General features: G+C 37.5%; 1 protein-coding gene across 1 annotated transcript in view; it reads left to right on the top strand.

Annotated features, from left to right (window-relative positions):
- EFCAB5 (EF-hand calcium binding domain 5) overlaps window positions 1–14,445 on the top strand; it is an 88,689-nt gene that overhangs the window by 38,023 nt on the left and 36,221 nt on the right. The window contains exons 7-10 of the mRNA XM_086359929.1: window positions 8,054–8,209; window positions 10,190–10,289; window positions 11,447–12,421; window positions 14,322–14,399. Coding sequence (XP_086216055.1) covers window positions 8,054–8,209; window positions 10,190–10,289; window positions 11,447–12,421; window positions 14,322–14,399 — 1,309 coding nt within the window. The remainder of the gene's footprint in view (window positions 1–8,053; window positions 8,210–10,189; window positions 10,290–11,446; window positions 12,422–14,321; window positions 14,400–14,445) is intronic.

Below are 14,445 nucleotides of genomic sequence, written 5' to 3'. Positions count from 1 at the left end.
CTTTACCAGCCGAGCCACCAGGGAAGACCAAGAATACTGGAGTGGGTAGCCTATCCCTTCTCCAGCAGATCTTCCTGACCCAGGAATCAACCTGGGGTCTTTTGCATTGCAGGCAGATTCTTTACCAGCTGAGCTACCAGGGAAGCCCATTTGTTATATAATAAAACTGGAAAATAAACAATTTTAAAATTATGTAAGCCCAACCATTTTGAAATTTAAAAATACTTTATTTAGTAATTATTGGGTCAAGATCTTACATCTAATTGTATGGAATGCCGCTAAATATTTACTCAGTTGAGAAATTATAGTCTTAAAACTTTTTAAAAATATAGTAGGGTGAAAAATTTTAAAAGCACAGATAAATATAAAAATAGAATAACAATGTATATATTCCCATAACCTATTAATAGGGTTAATTCTTAATAACATCATGGAATATTTTTGTAAGGAAAAATTACTTAATTTTGTAAAAATTATCATGACTAAACAAAAAGTATTCAAACAACTTGTAAAACTGCAAAGATGAGGATTTAAAATTTTTCATAAATTTCTTTTTTAAAGTATTTATTTATTTATTTGGCGGCACTGGGTCTTGATTGTAGCATGTGAACTCTTAGTTGTAGCATGCAGGATCTAGTTCCTCAACCAGGGATCAAACCTGGGCCCCCTGCATTGGGAACAAAGTCTTAGCCTCTGGACCGCCAGGGAAGTCCCTATAATTAATTTCTTACCCAGAAATAACCATTGTTAGTCTTAGATTAACATCATTTAAAACAGCTTTATATTTTTTGTCTCAGTAAGTAGAGGTGTATATAATGTCTCAGTAAATAGAGGGATATATAATGTGGATGTCATAAATTTTGTTATAAAATTTTAATTACTTTAAATAAAAAGTATTTAATTGTACTTGATTCCAACAGAGGAAAGAGAAACTAAAGTATAAATAAGGGAATTATTGAAATTGGACATACCTTCACAAAAATTATTCTAAAATCATTCTAAGAAAAGGCAATATGATGAAGATCAGAAAAGGTTACAGTCATTTTTTAAATCACATATTTCAATTACATAAAATAACAGTTGACACACTACTATAAAAGGTGAAGGGTTTACTATTTCCTCATGTCTTCCTATCTTTTTTTCTTTTTATGTTCCCCAAGTTTAGATTAGTTTTTTCTCTTGGCTGTGCCCCTCAGCTCGTGGAATCTTAGTTCCCCGATCTGGTGTTGAACCCAGGCCCCAGCAGTGAAAGCACCAAGTCCTAGCCGCTGGACTCTCAGGGAATTCCCCCAAGTTATTTTATTCAGATTTACATTATTTACTTTTTTTCCTGTAATTACAATTCCTATAGTTGATTAATCTTAGTCTAATATTTAAATGGATTTGAGGTTCACCTCCTGTCTTTTTACAATGGTTTTTCTATTCCTGAGTTATTTATTTTTATTCATCTCTTAATTAGCTAAATTTCTTGTAAAGTTTTTTCAGGAAGGTCACAAGGGTGCTATATTTTCTGACTTCTTTTATGTTGAAAATACCTGCATATTGCCTCTGAAACTGTATTTTGAATGAATGTACTGTATTTGGATCACCTTTTCTTTCCACCTCAAAACAATATAGACATTGCTTAATTATTTTCTGGTATTGTATGTTGTGAAGTCTGAGGTCAGTTTTAATTTTATTTCCTCCTTTCATTCATTTAAATTAGTTCAACAATATGTACATATACACATACATACATATCATATAAGAATACATATATGTATATAACCATATATGATATTTGTCTGTTTGTGTGTATATGTATATACGTATGTAAGTCCACACAATTAAAGGAGAAAATCGGTAAGGGTGAGATATATATATATGTGCTGTGCTTAGTCGCTCAGTCGTGTCCGACTCTGCAATCCCATGGATTGTAGCCCACCAGGCTCCTCTGTCCATAGGGATTCTCCAGTCAAGAATACTGGAGTGGGTTGCTATGCCGTTCTCCAGGGGATCTTCCCAACCAGGGATTGAACCCAGGTCTCCTGCATTGCAGGAGGATTCTTTACCCTCTGAGCCACCAGGGAAGTCATATATATATATATATGTATATATACGCACACACTTAATAGGAACTTTTAGCATTCTATTAATACCTTTGTAGATGTATATATCTATATATATGTGTGTGCATACGTATATGTGTATTTATATAAATAAAAAATTTTTAATGAGTGGTTTGGGCTAATAATAATAGTTTTTCTGATATTTTCCACCTTCTCCTAAAATGCAAATAGCACATCTTAAGGTACTTTATTTAGAGTGAAGAGCTATTACATCAACAGAAACCAAGGAAGTATTTCTTATATAAAATATTATTGGATATATTTAATCATCTGATCAATAAATCACCAAGACATGACATCAGACAAAGAAGTAGTGTTTAGAACACCTAAATTTTAAAAATTTATCTAAATTTAAAAATTTTTAAATTTATCTAAATTTAGATAAATTTTTAAAATTTATTTTTTAGTGAGGTAACTAGTTTATAAGGTTCATGTATAACATGGATGGAATATTTGCTTTTAAAGAGGTGTGTTTTAAAGTTATTCTGCCAGCACTCAATGAAACTGAAAAAAAATGAAATTATACATGTCGGCTATTACACACAGGCGCCGCCTAGTGGTGATACTATGCCATGCAATTGCCCCTCTAATTGTTTTAATGAGCAGTGTAATTAGCCTTCAGGTTGGAGGATGTTTGGAAAAAATGAGTCACTGAGTAATAATTACTGATAATATATAGAAAAAGAAAAATGGAGAGAACGAATGGCCACATATACTTCCATATTCACATCATTTTTCTAGCATTTCTGTTTTCTGGTGGGTAAATGAACAGATGAGAATCTTTTTGTTGACCGTAACCTCTCTTTTCATCTGTTTCATTTTATTCATCATTTCATCATTTTCATTTTATTTCAGTAAGTGAAGACCAAAAATAGCTATTTTAGGATATTTACTTCTAGTTTCTTACTTCTTAAGTATATACTATTTACTTTCTGTGCTAGAACAGAGCTCAAAGTTCGAGTTGTATTTCTTACACTTAAGGATCAAATAATGCATTGTTGTATGGGAGTGTGCCTGTGGGTATAGGCAAGCATTTATGTCCATGTGTGTATGTGTGTGCACATGTGCATACATACACTGGATGAAGCCAGAGAAGGGTACAGGGAATGAAAGAATCAAAGTATAAGCAAATTAAGGATGTGCATGCGTGCTCAGTCGTGTCTGACTCTGAGACCCATGGACTGTAGCCCACCAGGCTCCTCTGTCCATGGCATTTCCCAGACAGGAATGGGTGGCCATTTCCTCCTCCACAGGATCTTTCTGACCCAGGGATCGAACCTGAGTCTCCTGTATTGCGGGTGGATTCTTTACCTGCTGAGCCCTTGGGGAAGTCCCCAAGTTAAGAACACATGTCACAAAAAGACAATTACAAAGCAATGAACAGGTGCAAAACATAATGAGTTATACTATTATGTTTTTATTATGGTGCTGAGGGATGCACAGTAGAATAAAAATGAGACCTCAGTGGACCAGGGTTAACGTAGGAAAGTTTTCTAGTGTTCATGAGTTTTAAAATTCTTCTACTTACGTGTCTCCACCTTGTAGCTCCTTACTTTAGAAAGAACACTAAGAACAATGCTTTAAACGTTTATTTATTGACAAGAATGATTTCTTTTAAATTTTTATATTCTATTGGAGTATAGTTGATTAACAAGGCTGTGTTAGTTTCAGGTGTGCAGCAAAGTGATTTGGTTATACATATACGTGTGTCTATTCTTTTTCAAGTTCTTTACCCATTTACGTTGCTACATAATATTGAACAGAGTTCCTGTGGCATACAGTAGGTCCTTGTTGGGTTACCCATTTTAAATATAACAGTGTGTACATTGACAGGAACAATTTTAAATGTAAAATGTGCTAGTTTATTTGAGATTGTTTTGATTATAAATAGAATATTTAGACTCATAAGAAATATATTTCGGGAGAGTGTCAAGTTCATTTTAAATTCTCAGAGCACTCTGGCTCCCGTGAGACAACTCTTTCTAGGAGGCAAAACTTAACATTTGCATCATTTTTACGGTGAGTTGTTCAAGTAGATATTGTGTTCCCTATACAAATTTTAAAAGGAACAGTCGTCTTTTTTTTTTTAATTTATTGGAGTATAAAGTTATTTCACAGCGCTGTGCTAGTTTCTGCCATATAGCAAAGTGAACCAGCCATATATATACACATGTCCCCTCCCTTCTGGATGTCCCTCTCATCTAGGTCACCAGAGAGCATCAAATAGAGCTGCCCGTGCTATACAACAGGCTCTCACTAGTTATTTATTGCATTCATAGCAGTGTATACATGTCAATCCCAGTCTCCCCATTCATCCCACCCTCCTCCCCCGCTTGGTATCCCTACACTTGTTCTCTATGTCTGAGTCTCTATTTCTGCTATGCAAATAGGTTCATCGGTACCATTTTTCTAGATTCCACATGCTGTATGAACACACCACTTCTTCAGTGATAGACAGCATATATTCTGTGTATTTCAATATTCTCTAGTTCTTGTTTGCAGACATTTCTGAAATGTTATTTACTGCCAAAGCTTACAAATACAGTTCGGAAGTTAATACCTAACATAGTTTCCAAACACAGTTTCTTACTGTTGCTCTCAGGTCACCCACTTCATGAACTCCCCTGTATGTCTATAATTAAATGTGTGAATCCCAAGGCTGTAGAATGTAATGATAACTGCTGCTGCTGCTGCTGCTAAGTCGCTTCAGTCGTGTCCGACTCTGTGTGACCCCAGAGACAGCCGCCCACCAGGCTCCCCCGTCCCTGGGATTCTCCAGGCAAGAACACTGGAGTGGGTTGCCATTTCCTTCTCCAAGGCATCAAAGTGAAAAGTGAAAGTGAAGTCACTCAGTCGTGTCTGACTCTTGGCGACTCCATGGACCACAGCCTACCAGGCTCCTCCTAAACGTGACATTTACCTCATCCTCAACGTTGTGATTTTCCTGTCAGAAATGAAAAGCCTAGAATTCATTACGTTGGGATCCAGTACATACAGATAACGTGACTGAGCACAGTTCAAATGTTTGACAGCTCACAAAGTGATTAAACAGAAGGATATTAGTAGTTAATCATATTCTTAAATTCATCTAAGCAATTATGTCAGGATTTATGGATAGTAATTGATTCGTTCCTTGGGAGGATGTGAAAACACAAAGGCTATGATATGTTTTACTTTTTTGTTTTTACAAGAGACCCTGGCAGACTGCTGTAGTTGTTCTATTTGGAATTTGATATGTAGTTCAGTTGGCATCTGGTAGTCTTTCATGTCATATAGCCCAGGCTTACAGAACATGCTCATTCAGAAAATCCATAGACTATAAATCTAGAATGTTCAAATGTGTCTTGGCCAAACAGTTAAACTAATTCTTGACTTGATAGCATTCCCACAGCCAGAAAACTCATATGGCTTTGAGGTCAGTTCCCAAAAGCTTAATCCAAAACAAGATGAATCTTTTTTTTTTCTCCCTCTCTATTTTTGGCCATGCATAGTATGATGGATCTTAGTCCCTGACCAGGGATCGAACCTGTATCCCCCCATGGACCACCAGTGAAGTCCCAACAAGAGGAATCTTTTAATGAATAAGTAATTTTTATTTCAGCTTTAGAAGACAGAGTCACAATATTGCCAGAAAATATCAATTATTCAGTAATTCTACCTTACCAGTAATTTAGAAAAGTATCTACTATTCAAGAAAAATTGACTGAGGACTGAACAATAGGATCTTAGAATACTGGTATAATTAGGACCAGTTTCCCCAGACCATCTAGTTCAAACTTCAGTGAGTTTGAGCGAAAGAATCACTCAGAAAACTTCTAAAAACATAGATTCTAGGTCTCACCCCAGAGTTTCTGATTCAGTAGGTTTGGAGTAGGGCCCCCAAATTTTCAATTCTAATAAGTTCTCAAGGGACCACACTTTGAGAACCACTGATCTCGTTGGATTTTTCCTTTTAAAATGTGAATGTCAGCTGAGAGGACTTTTATTTTATAAAGAAAACCTTCTCCATCAATTTCTTTACCTAGTTCAAAAGGAAACGAGACTTCACAGAACTTCATGCATGAAATACCTATGCTCCACTTATATAAAGGAGCCTCTCCATGACCCAGTGAAATAGCTACTCTGGCAGCTATTAAGGAACAGATTAAGGAACTGTAAAGTCCAGTGACTCATTCAAGGTGATGGTTGCGTTTAGTCGCTAAGTCGTGTCAGACTCTTTTGCGACCCCATGGACTGTAGCCCACCAGTCTCCTCCGTCCATGGGATTTTCCAGGCAAGAATGCTAGAATGGGTTGCCATTTTCTTCTCCGGGGTATCTTCCCTCATCCTAGGTTACTCAGCCAGTAAATATAGGAACTGAGGTTTGAACCCGGACAAAATATGAGGTCTTAACCTATACACTACTCTGCTTCCCAAGGCAACAAATGAGAACTTAATTGTGCTCATCAACCCATCAAGAAGCTGTTAAGGAAATGAAATATTTAGAAGAGCTCCTTTGCTCTGCTCTAAGTTTCCCTCTTTTGATCTCTAAGCCAGTTGAAGGATGGTTTATGGTTCATTAATATAGATTCAAGTCATATTTACATAATACATCCTAAATTTCCCTAGATGATATTAAAGAGGAAGTGAAATATGGAAATCTAGCTATGGAAGCAGGGTCATTCTGTACAAATTTGGCTACCTCTTTGCTTGGGGCAGAGAAAGAAGTGGGTTAACACTTTAAAAACATCCCACTGAGAAACTCACTGAGATACTTATAGTCAAGGATAGAACAAGATTGTAATGTTCCTGATCTATCAAATTAGCAGAAATCTGGAAAGTAATACACATTGATGTTGAGGCTGAGGAGAAACGACCACTCATAAATTAGTTGTGGGAGTGCAAAAGGTAAGAGTGAAAAAGGGTATACAAGCCTGATGTCAAAACCCACCAAAAATACAGAAGCTTTTACCTTCTTTTTATTAATAAATATTTATTTGTTTAGCTGCGCTGGGTCTTGGTTGTAGCACACAGGATCTTTAGTTGCAGCATGTGAGCTCTTATTTGCTGCCTGTGGGATCTCTTTCCTTGATCAGGGACTGAACCCAAGCTCCCTGCATTGGGAACTTGGAGTCTTAGCCACTGGACCACCAGGGAAGACCCCAGATGCATTTACCTTCTAAGAGAACAATCTCTCGTCTGGGATTTATTCACCAGGCCTCAAGAGGTATAACCTAAGAGCATAGATATTCTCAGATTCTACACTTTCAAAAGAAAAAGCAAATCATAGACAAAGGATTTGTTGTCATCATTTAGTCTAAGTTGTGCTTGATTCCTTGCGACCCCATGGACTGTACCCCACCAGTCCTGTGCCCATGAGATTTTCCAGGCAAGAATACCAGAGTGGGTTGCCATGCCCTCCTCCGGGGGATCTTCCCAACCCAGGGACTGAACCCATGTCTCCTTCATCTTCTGCATTGGCAGGTGGATTCTTTACCTCCGAGCCACCTGGGAAGCCGTCCCCGTCCCTTACACGCCAGTAATTAAATACAGCCAGTCTTGGAAAATGAAAACACATGCTCTTATATCCCCCACATCAAAAGAAAAACTGCATTCCATTTGAAGAACTATTCATTTACTGGCCACATTTTATGACTGCTGCTGTTTCATACTGTGAGGTTAACAACTGCTCCCATATAAGACTGATGTGACCTAGAGGGAAATTATTCCAACAGTGTGTACTGGTCTATGGTGTATGTAACTGGTCTATGGTGTTGGGGACTGTATTGATCCCCTCTCTCTGCAGCATAGCCATAGAGCAGCATTCATTTGAAAATGCTTTATCTAAGCAGATGATATGGAAAAAATTGCAGCCAATAATTGCATGCACATCAATGGAATCCTTGGGGGAAAAAAATCCAAGAACACGGTTTTTAATCAATCACCTATCCTCTTTTTCTCCATAGCTCATCTCTTTGCACATTGCAGGCTTTAAAAGTGAAACGTTTGAGAAGCTCCTTAAGCACCTTTGCCATTGTGCTGCCGAATTCAGGGAGGTCATAAAAACTGACATGCGGAGACAGATGTTTGCTGACCTCTTCCTGCACTGTGACCGTGGGAAGGTAGGCGAAACCTCTTAAAGTAGTGCTTCTCACACCATCTGTTGTGAAGGACCAGTCTTTAGGTTGTTGATGGTGATATTTTTAATATGTGGACTGATAATGAAACTGGGTTACTACGAGGGAAAAAGGAAATAAAAATACAATCCAAACATATTCTAATCTAAGAGCTATTAACAAACACAGGGAAGTAAATTACTCATTTATGTTTAATTTTTTTTTGTTTTACCAGTTCCTACAATTTCTCTTGGTTTTCCCTTTGACTTTTTTTAAAAAGATTTTTTTTGATGTGAACCATTTTTTTTAAAGTCTTTATTGAATTTATTGCAACATTGCTTCTGTTTTATGTTTTGCTTTTTGGCTGCAAGATGTGTGAGATCTTAGTTCCCCAACCAGGGATCAAACCTGCTCCCCCTGCACTGGAAGGCAAAGTCCTAACCACGGAGCAATCAGGGAAGTCCCTTCTCTTCAACTTTAATAAATAGCTACTGATTTCAAAAAAAATACAGTCCACATTGTGTTACTACCAGATTCAAATCTGATTTAATATCAGTTACTTTCTTAAGTTGCTATAACATTTTCTAGATGCTATTCTCAATTCCTACCTTTCTCATCACACATAGACTGGTACCAGCCTGCAGACTACATCTTGTGTGGCACTGCATATGATTTATAACTTGTCTCTAAGTTTCTTTCCCATTTTTAAGAGTGGGTTGCTTAGGAATTTTTTTTTTTTTTTTGCTTAGGATTCTCTATGGTGGTGTCTTCCTAGAGAAAAGAGCTGCTTTTCTCTTTGGGGAATAGAAAGCCTACCACATTTTATTCTGCTTCTTAAAAAACAAAAAATGTTTATATCAAAAAGTATTTCTAGGAATAGGATTTGAAAGTGAAAGTGAAAGTCACTCAGTCATGTCTGACTCTTTGTGACCCCATGGACTATACAGTCCATGGAATTATCCAGGTCAGAATACTGGAGTGAGTAGCCTTTCTCTTCTCCAGGGGATCTTTCCAACCCAGGGATTGAACCCAGGTCTCCTAAATTGCAGGTGCATTCTTTACCAGCTGAGCCACAAGGGAAGCCCAGGCATATTGGCATGGGTAGCCTATCCCTTCTCCAGGGGATTTTCCTGACCTAGGAATTGAACTGGGGTCTCCTGCATTGCAGGCGGATTCTTTACCAACTGAGCCATCAGGGAATTTAGGAACGCACTATTGTGCCAGGACACCAAATGAATTTGCAAGAATAGATTCCAACTTTACTGAAATTATATTTGTTTATGAACGTTATGCTTATTTGTTTGTATCCCCATATTCCTGAAAAGATTTAAGGAAGCTTATGTTATTCAGTCACTTAGTCATGTCTGACTCTTTGTGACCCCATGGACTGCAGCCTGCAAGGCTTCCCTGTCCTTCACCATCTCCCGGTACTTGCTTAAACTCATGTCCGTTGAGTCAGTGATGCCATCCAACCATCTCGTCCTCTGTCATCCACTTTTCCTCCTGCCTTCCATCTTTCCCAGCATCAGGGTCTTTTCTAATGAGTTGGCTCTTCACATCAGGTGGTCAGAGTACTGGAGCTTCAGCTTCAGCATCAGTCCTTATAAGGAAGCTTATAAGAATAGATAAAAAGCAACAAAAGAACATAGATTTTAAAAAGTAGGATGAAAGAAGAAAAAGAGGATACTATATGAAGTTGGGAACAAAGCTGTAAATGCATACCATAATGACCTAAATATTTGTTCTAGATTGTCTGCAGATCTGAATGTAACCTCCTAGTAGAGAATGTGAAATATGACATATTGTTGATTATATGACACAATAGTGTGTGAAGCACACTATTGACAGTGTTTTAAGATAAGTATGAACTGGAGCTAAGAAGGTGCAGAAATTTGGGGATAAAAAGCATAGTTAGGAGTTTCAATATTCCATCTACATAAAAGTTTCAAATCTCATGTAACAACTGATTGCCAACTTTCTGCTTAGGTAGGGTTTTTGGATCGTCAGAGGACATTGGCCTTGCTGGAAACATTCTATGACCAAAGTTCAAAAGTGCTCAGAGGTACACTCCGAAACCCAAGACAATGTAAGTGCCACCCAGAGGGAGTATGCTCAAGCTGGAGTGAAGCAGTACATGGATGTGACAAACAACATCATTCTATCACCATGGAATCCCTCCATGTAACACCTCCCTTAGATCATGATGGCTGTATCTAGTTGTTCATGCCATACAATGGTAATTATCATTACCATCTAGTTGAACTAGATGTGTTTTTCACAACAGTGCAATACTAAAAGTTGTTAAGTCAGAATTGAGCTAGAATTCCAATGAAGGGGTGCTTTAGTGACAACCTGAATGTTTTGGAAATTAAGTTGGTAATGGTAATTCCAGTTTTAATGTCCAACTTAGAATTCTAAGATTTCTAAGAAAAAAATTTTTTTCTACCAAGCATGTTTTGATTGAAATATAATTGATGTACAATATTATGTTAGTTTCAAATGTACACAATGATTTGACATTTTTATATGATAGGAAATGATCACCATGATGAATCTAGTAACATTCTGTCCCCCTACGAAGTTATTATGATTGACCATACTCCTTATGCTGTATATTATTTATTATTTAATAATATGACTTATTTATTATGTAACTGGAGGTTTGCATGTCTTAATTCCCTTCAACTGTTTCGCTCAGACCTCAAACCCCCTCCCTGCTGGCAACCCCGCATTTGTTCTGTGTATCCATGAGTCTATTTTTGTTTTGTTTTATTTGTTTGTTTTAAAGATGTAAGTTAGATCATGTGGTATTTGTCTTTCTCTGCCTTATTTGACTTAGCATAATACCCTCCCATGTTGTCAAAAATGGCAGGGTTTGAGGTGGAAGACATTTGCTCTTTCCTCAGCCCTATGCTATGCTTACTGTGGAGGACTAAGAGGAGAGGATAAATTCTGTTTGCCTTGAAAGTCTAAGCTACTCTTCAAGCATCAAAAGAAGGAATCATGTTCATTTCCATATATTTTAGGAAGGGATTATTTCTAATTTCCAGTAGTGAGCATCTTTTATGTTCCTTTAGATACCTTTTTGTTTCTTATTGGGTTTCTGGGAAATGTAATTGATATTCATTTAAAGCAGTAGTTCTGTGGGCGCCATGCCTACTGCTTTTTTGCATTAATTTACTAGCTCTGATTCTACATTATAAGATCCAATTGTTTAGGTAAATGTTTTGTTTTCTGTGTTAGGGCCATTTGTTGAATTTGGAGAGATAGACTTACCTGAGTTCTGGGGAGACATGGATAATCAGAAACACATTTATGAAGACTTTGACAATGTTCTCTTAGAGATGAATACGTTACCTTCTGAAAAACATTTTAGCAAAACCCAAAGTAAATTATTAGCAAGCCCAGAAGACCAACATGAACACTATAGAGAATCAACACTACCACAAAGCCCACCAGAACAGCAGAGAGGGGCAACTGTGGAACAAGGACCAAATGGAATTTCAACCAGAGAACAAGAACAACCTGAAGAGTCAACTGGAGAACAAGAACTGAATGAAGAATCAGTATCAAAAGAAGGAACCTACACGGGGTCAACTCCAGAACAAAGATCAAGTAGAGAGTTAATAACAGAACAAAGACCACATCATGAGCCAATAACAGAACAAGGAGTACCACAAGGAACCCACATCGAATCAACAGCAGAACAAGGACTTTCTGAAGAATCAATTACAACAGAAGGACAACATGAAGGGTCAACAACAGGACAAGGATCACATGGAAAGTCAACTGAGGAACAGGGATCACGCAGAGAGTCACAATCTGATCAAGGACAACCCAGAGAGACAATGGCAGAGCAGGAAGCACACAGAGAATCACAGTCAGATCAAGGACCACACGGTGGGTCAACTGCAGAGCAAGAAGAAGGCGGGGAGTCAGTAGTAGAACAAGAACCACACAGAGGGTCAACTGCAGAACCACAGTCACCCAGAGAAACAATTCTGGAAGAACAACAGGACACAGACTTAACTTCACAATTGAGAAAAGGTAGTCTCACAGGAGAAAGCAAAACATCTAGGGAATCTATTTCCTTTGAGCACACTGAAATCCCTCCACAGGAAGGAAGGACTCAAGCACAAGCATATGAAGAGCTACTCTTCATAAGTCCTGAACTGCAAGAGAAAACTGGAGTATCAATCCCAGAAGATCATCTTTCAGGTAGTAATATCACTTTCCTACATCAGCTCCTTGTTTTCTAGAGCGGTTTTTAAAGTCTGCAGAAAAATCTTCATTTCGGTTAGGATCTTTTTGTGACATGTAAGGTCATGCAAACTTCAGACATATTTTGCTATTCAACATGAGTCTATACTTTGAGCAATCAATTACACGCAATCTAGAAAGTCTCTACTGTCAATTTACCTAGAAATCCCTCTACACTAGAAGCCCATTTGTAAGGCAGAAATCTGGTAGTATTACTTGTAGAAATTTTCACTGGACTTCTGAAAAGGCACAGAAGCTGTTTTATTTTAAATGGTGTATCTAATATTAGAAACCACTTTTTAAATTTTCTTTTATTTCAAATTTTAAAAGTATCTCACTTTTTTCAGTTGCATATAAGACATTCTAGAAGAGTTTCTGAAGGTAATGTTTAAGACAGAAAGCATCCTGGATTTCAAATATTTATTCTGCAGAAGACTTTTCTTGGGAATTGCCTATGCAAATTTATGCCCTTTTAGTTGAAGAATTATAATCTTTTCGAGAGCCAATCTCAATGTCACTTAAGTCCTCAGTTGTTGTTGCTGTTCAGTCGCTCGGTTGTGTCCGACTCTTTACGACCCTATGAACTGCAGCATGCCAGACTTCCCTGTCCTTCACCATCTCCCAGAGCTTGCTCAAACTCACGTCCATTGAATTGGTGATGCCATCCAACCATCCTGTCCTCTGTCATCCCCTTCTCCTCCTGCCTTCAATCTTTCTCAGCATCAGGGTCTTTTCTAATGAGTCAGCTCCTCGCGTCAGGTGGCCAAAGTATTGGAGCTTCAGCATCATTGCTTCCAATGAATATTCAGGGTTGATTTTGTTTAGGATTGACTAGTTTGATCTCCTTGCAGTCCAAGGGACTCTCAAGAGTCTTTTTTAACAAGACAGTTCAAAAAACATCAATTTTTCAGTGCTTAGCCTTCTTTGTGGCCCAATTCTCATAACCATGCATGACTACTGGAAAAACCATAGCTTTAACTTTAGGGACCTTTGTTGGCAAAATAATGTCTCTTATTTTTAATATGCTTTCTAGGCATTTTTGAAAAAAAAATTCTAAAGTTCTATAGTCCCAAAGAAAGTTCTTATTTAAAATTCATAAGAGATAGGTAACCTGTGTTAAGGATTTTACACTATCATTAACTAATTTGAAATCTTTCATTTTTTCAGCATTATACGTATTTCTCCCCAGAACAGGGCTACTAATTTCTGGTTCTCCTTACATAGTGGGGACACAGCTTAAAAAATTAGTGAAGTTACTATTAATTTTAACTCTCTGTAACAGTGATCCAAAATAACAGTGTCTAAAAAAACAAACAAAACCAAAACAAAATAACAATGTCTAAACAAGGCAGAAGTTTCTTTGTTTCTCGTATAAAAGTCAAAACTTATTTGAAGGATCAGCCCCAAGAAATCAACAGTGGCTCAAGCTCTTTCTGCCTTGTGTCTCCTCCAGCTACACACTCCAAGATAGCTAACCACCATGTCCGCATCCTGACCAGTAGGCGAGGAGAAAGGGAAAAGGATAGACATTACATCATTTCTTTCCTTTCTATCTTGTTCATTCATCAGAATTCAGGCACATAGTGACACCTGCTGTCTGGGAGGCTGGGAAATACAGCCCTCACTTTGTGTGGCCAAATGTGGGTACAATACATAGACTTTGTCACAGAATTGCTCTCAAAAACTAAAGCTATTAAGCGATATCTTTGTGATTAAGTTATTAAATGATACCATTATGATACAACATATACAGAAAAGGACCCGAAAGAAAGTTTTTGTGTTCTGTATGCAAGATATTTCTTTCATTTATTAACTACATAATCTTCAACTCATAGGCATTTTCTTTTATACCTTTTAGAACCTGCTAAAAAGGAAGTTCAGAAAGACAAATCCTGCGAACCCAAGTCCCAGAAAATAGAAGGAAAGTCATGGACAGGTGACTCCTTATTTAATTCTCCTTTCATTCATACTCCAGAGCAAAA

The sequence above is a fragment of the Bos grunniens genome, chromosome 19 (genome assembly GCF_055505025.1).
Source record: "Bos grunniens cultivar Pamir isolate PY7600 chromosome 19, Bosgru_T2T1.0, whole genome shotgun sequence".
In the NCBI taxonomy this organism is placed as follows: Eukaryota; Metazoa; Chordata; class Mammalia; order Artiodactyla; family Bovidae; genus Bos; species Bos grunniens.
The sequence above is the reverse complement of the archived record's forward strand: the minus strand, read 5'-3'. Positions and strand labels throughout refer to the sequence as shown.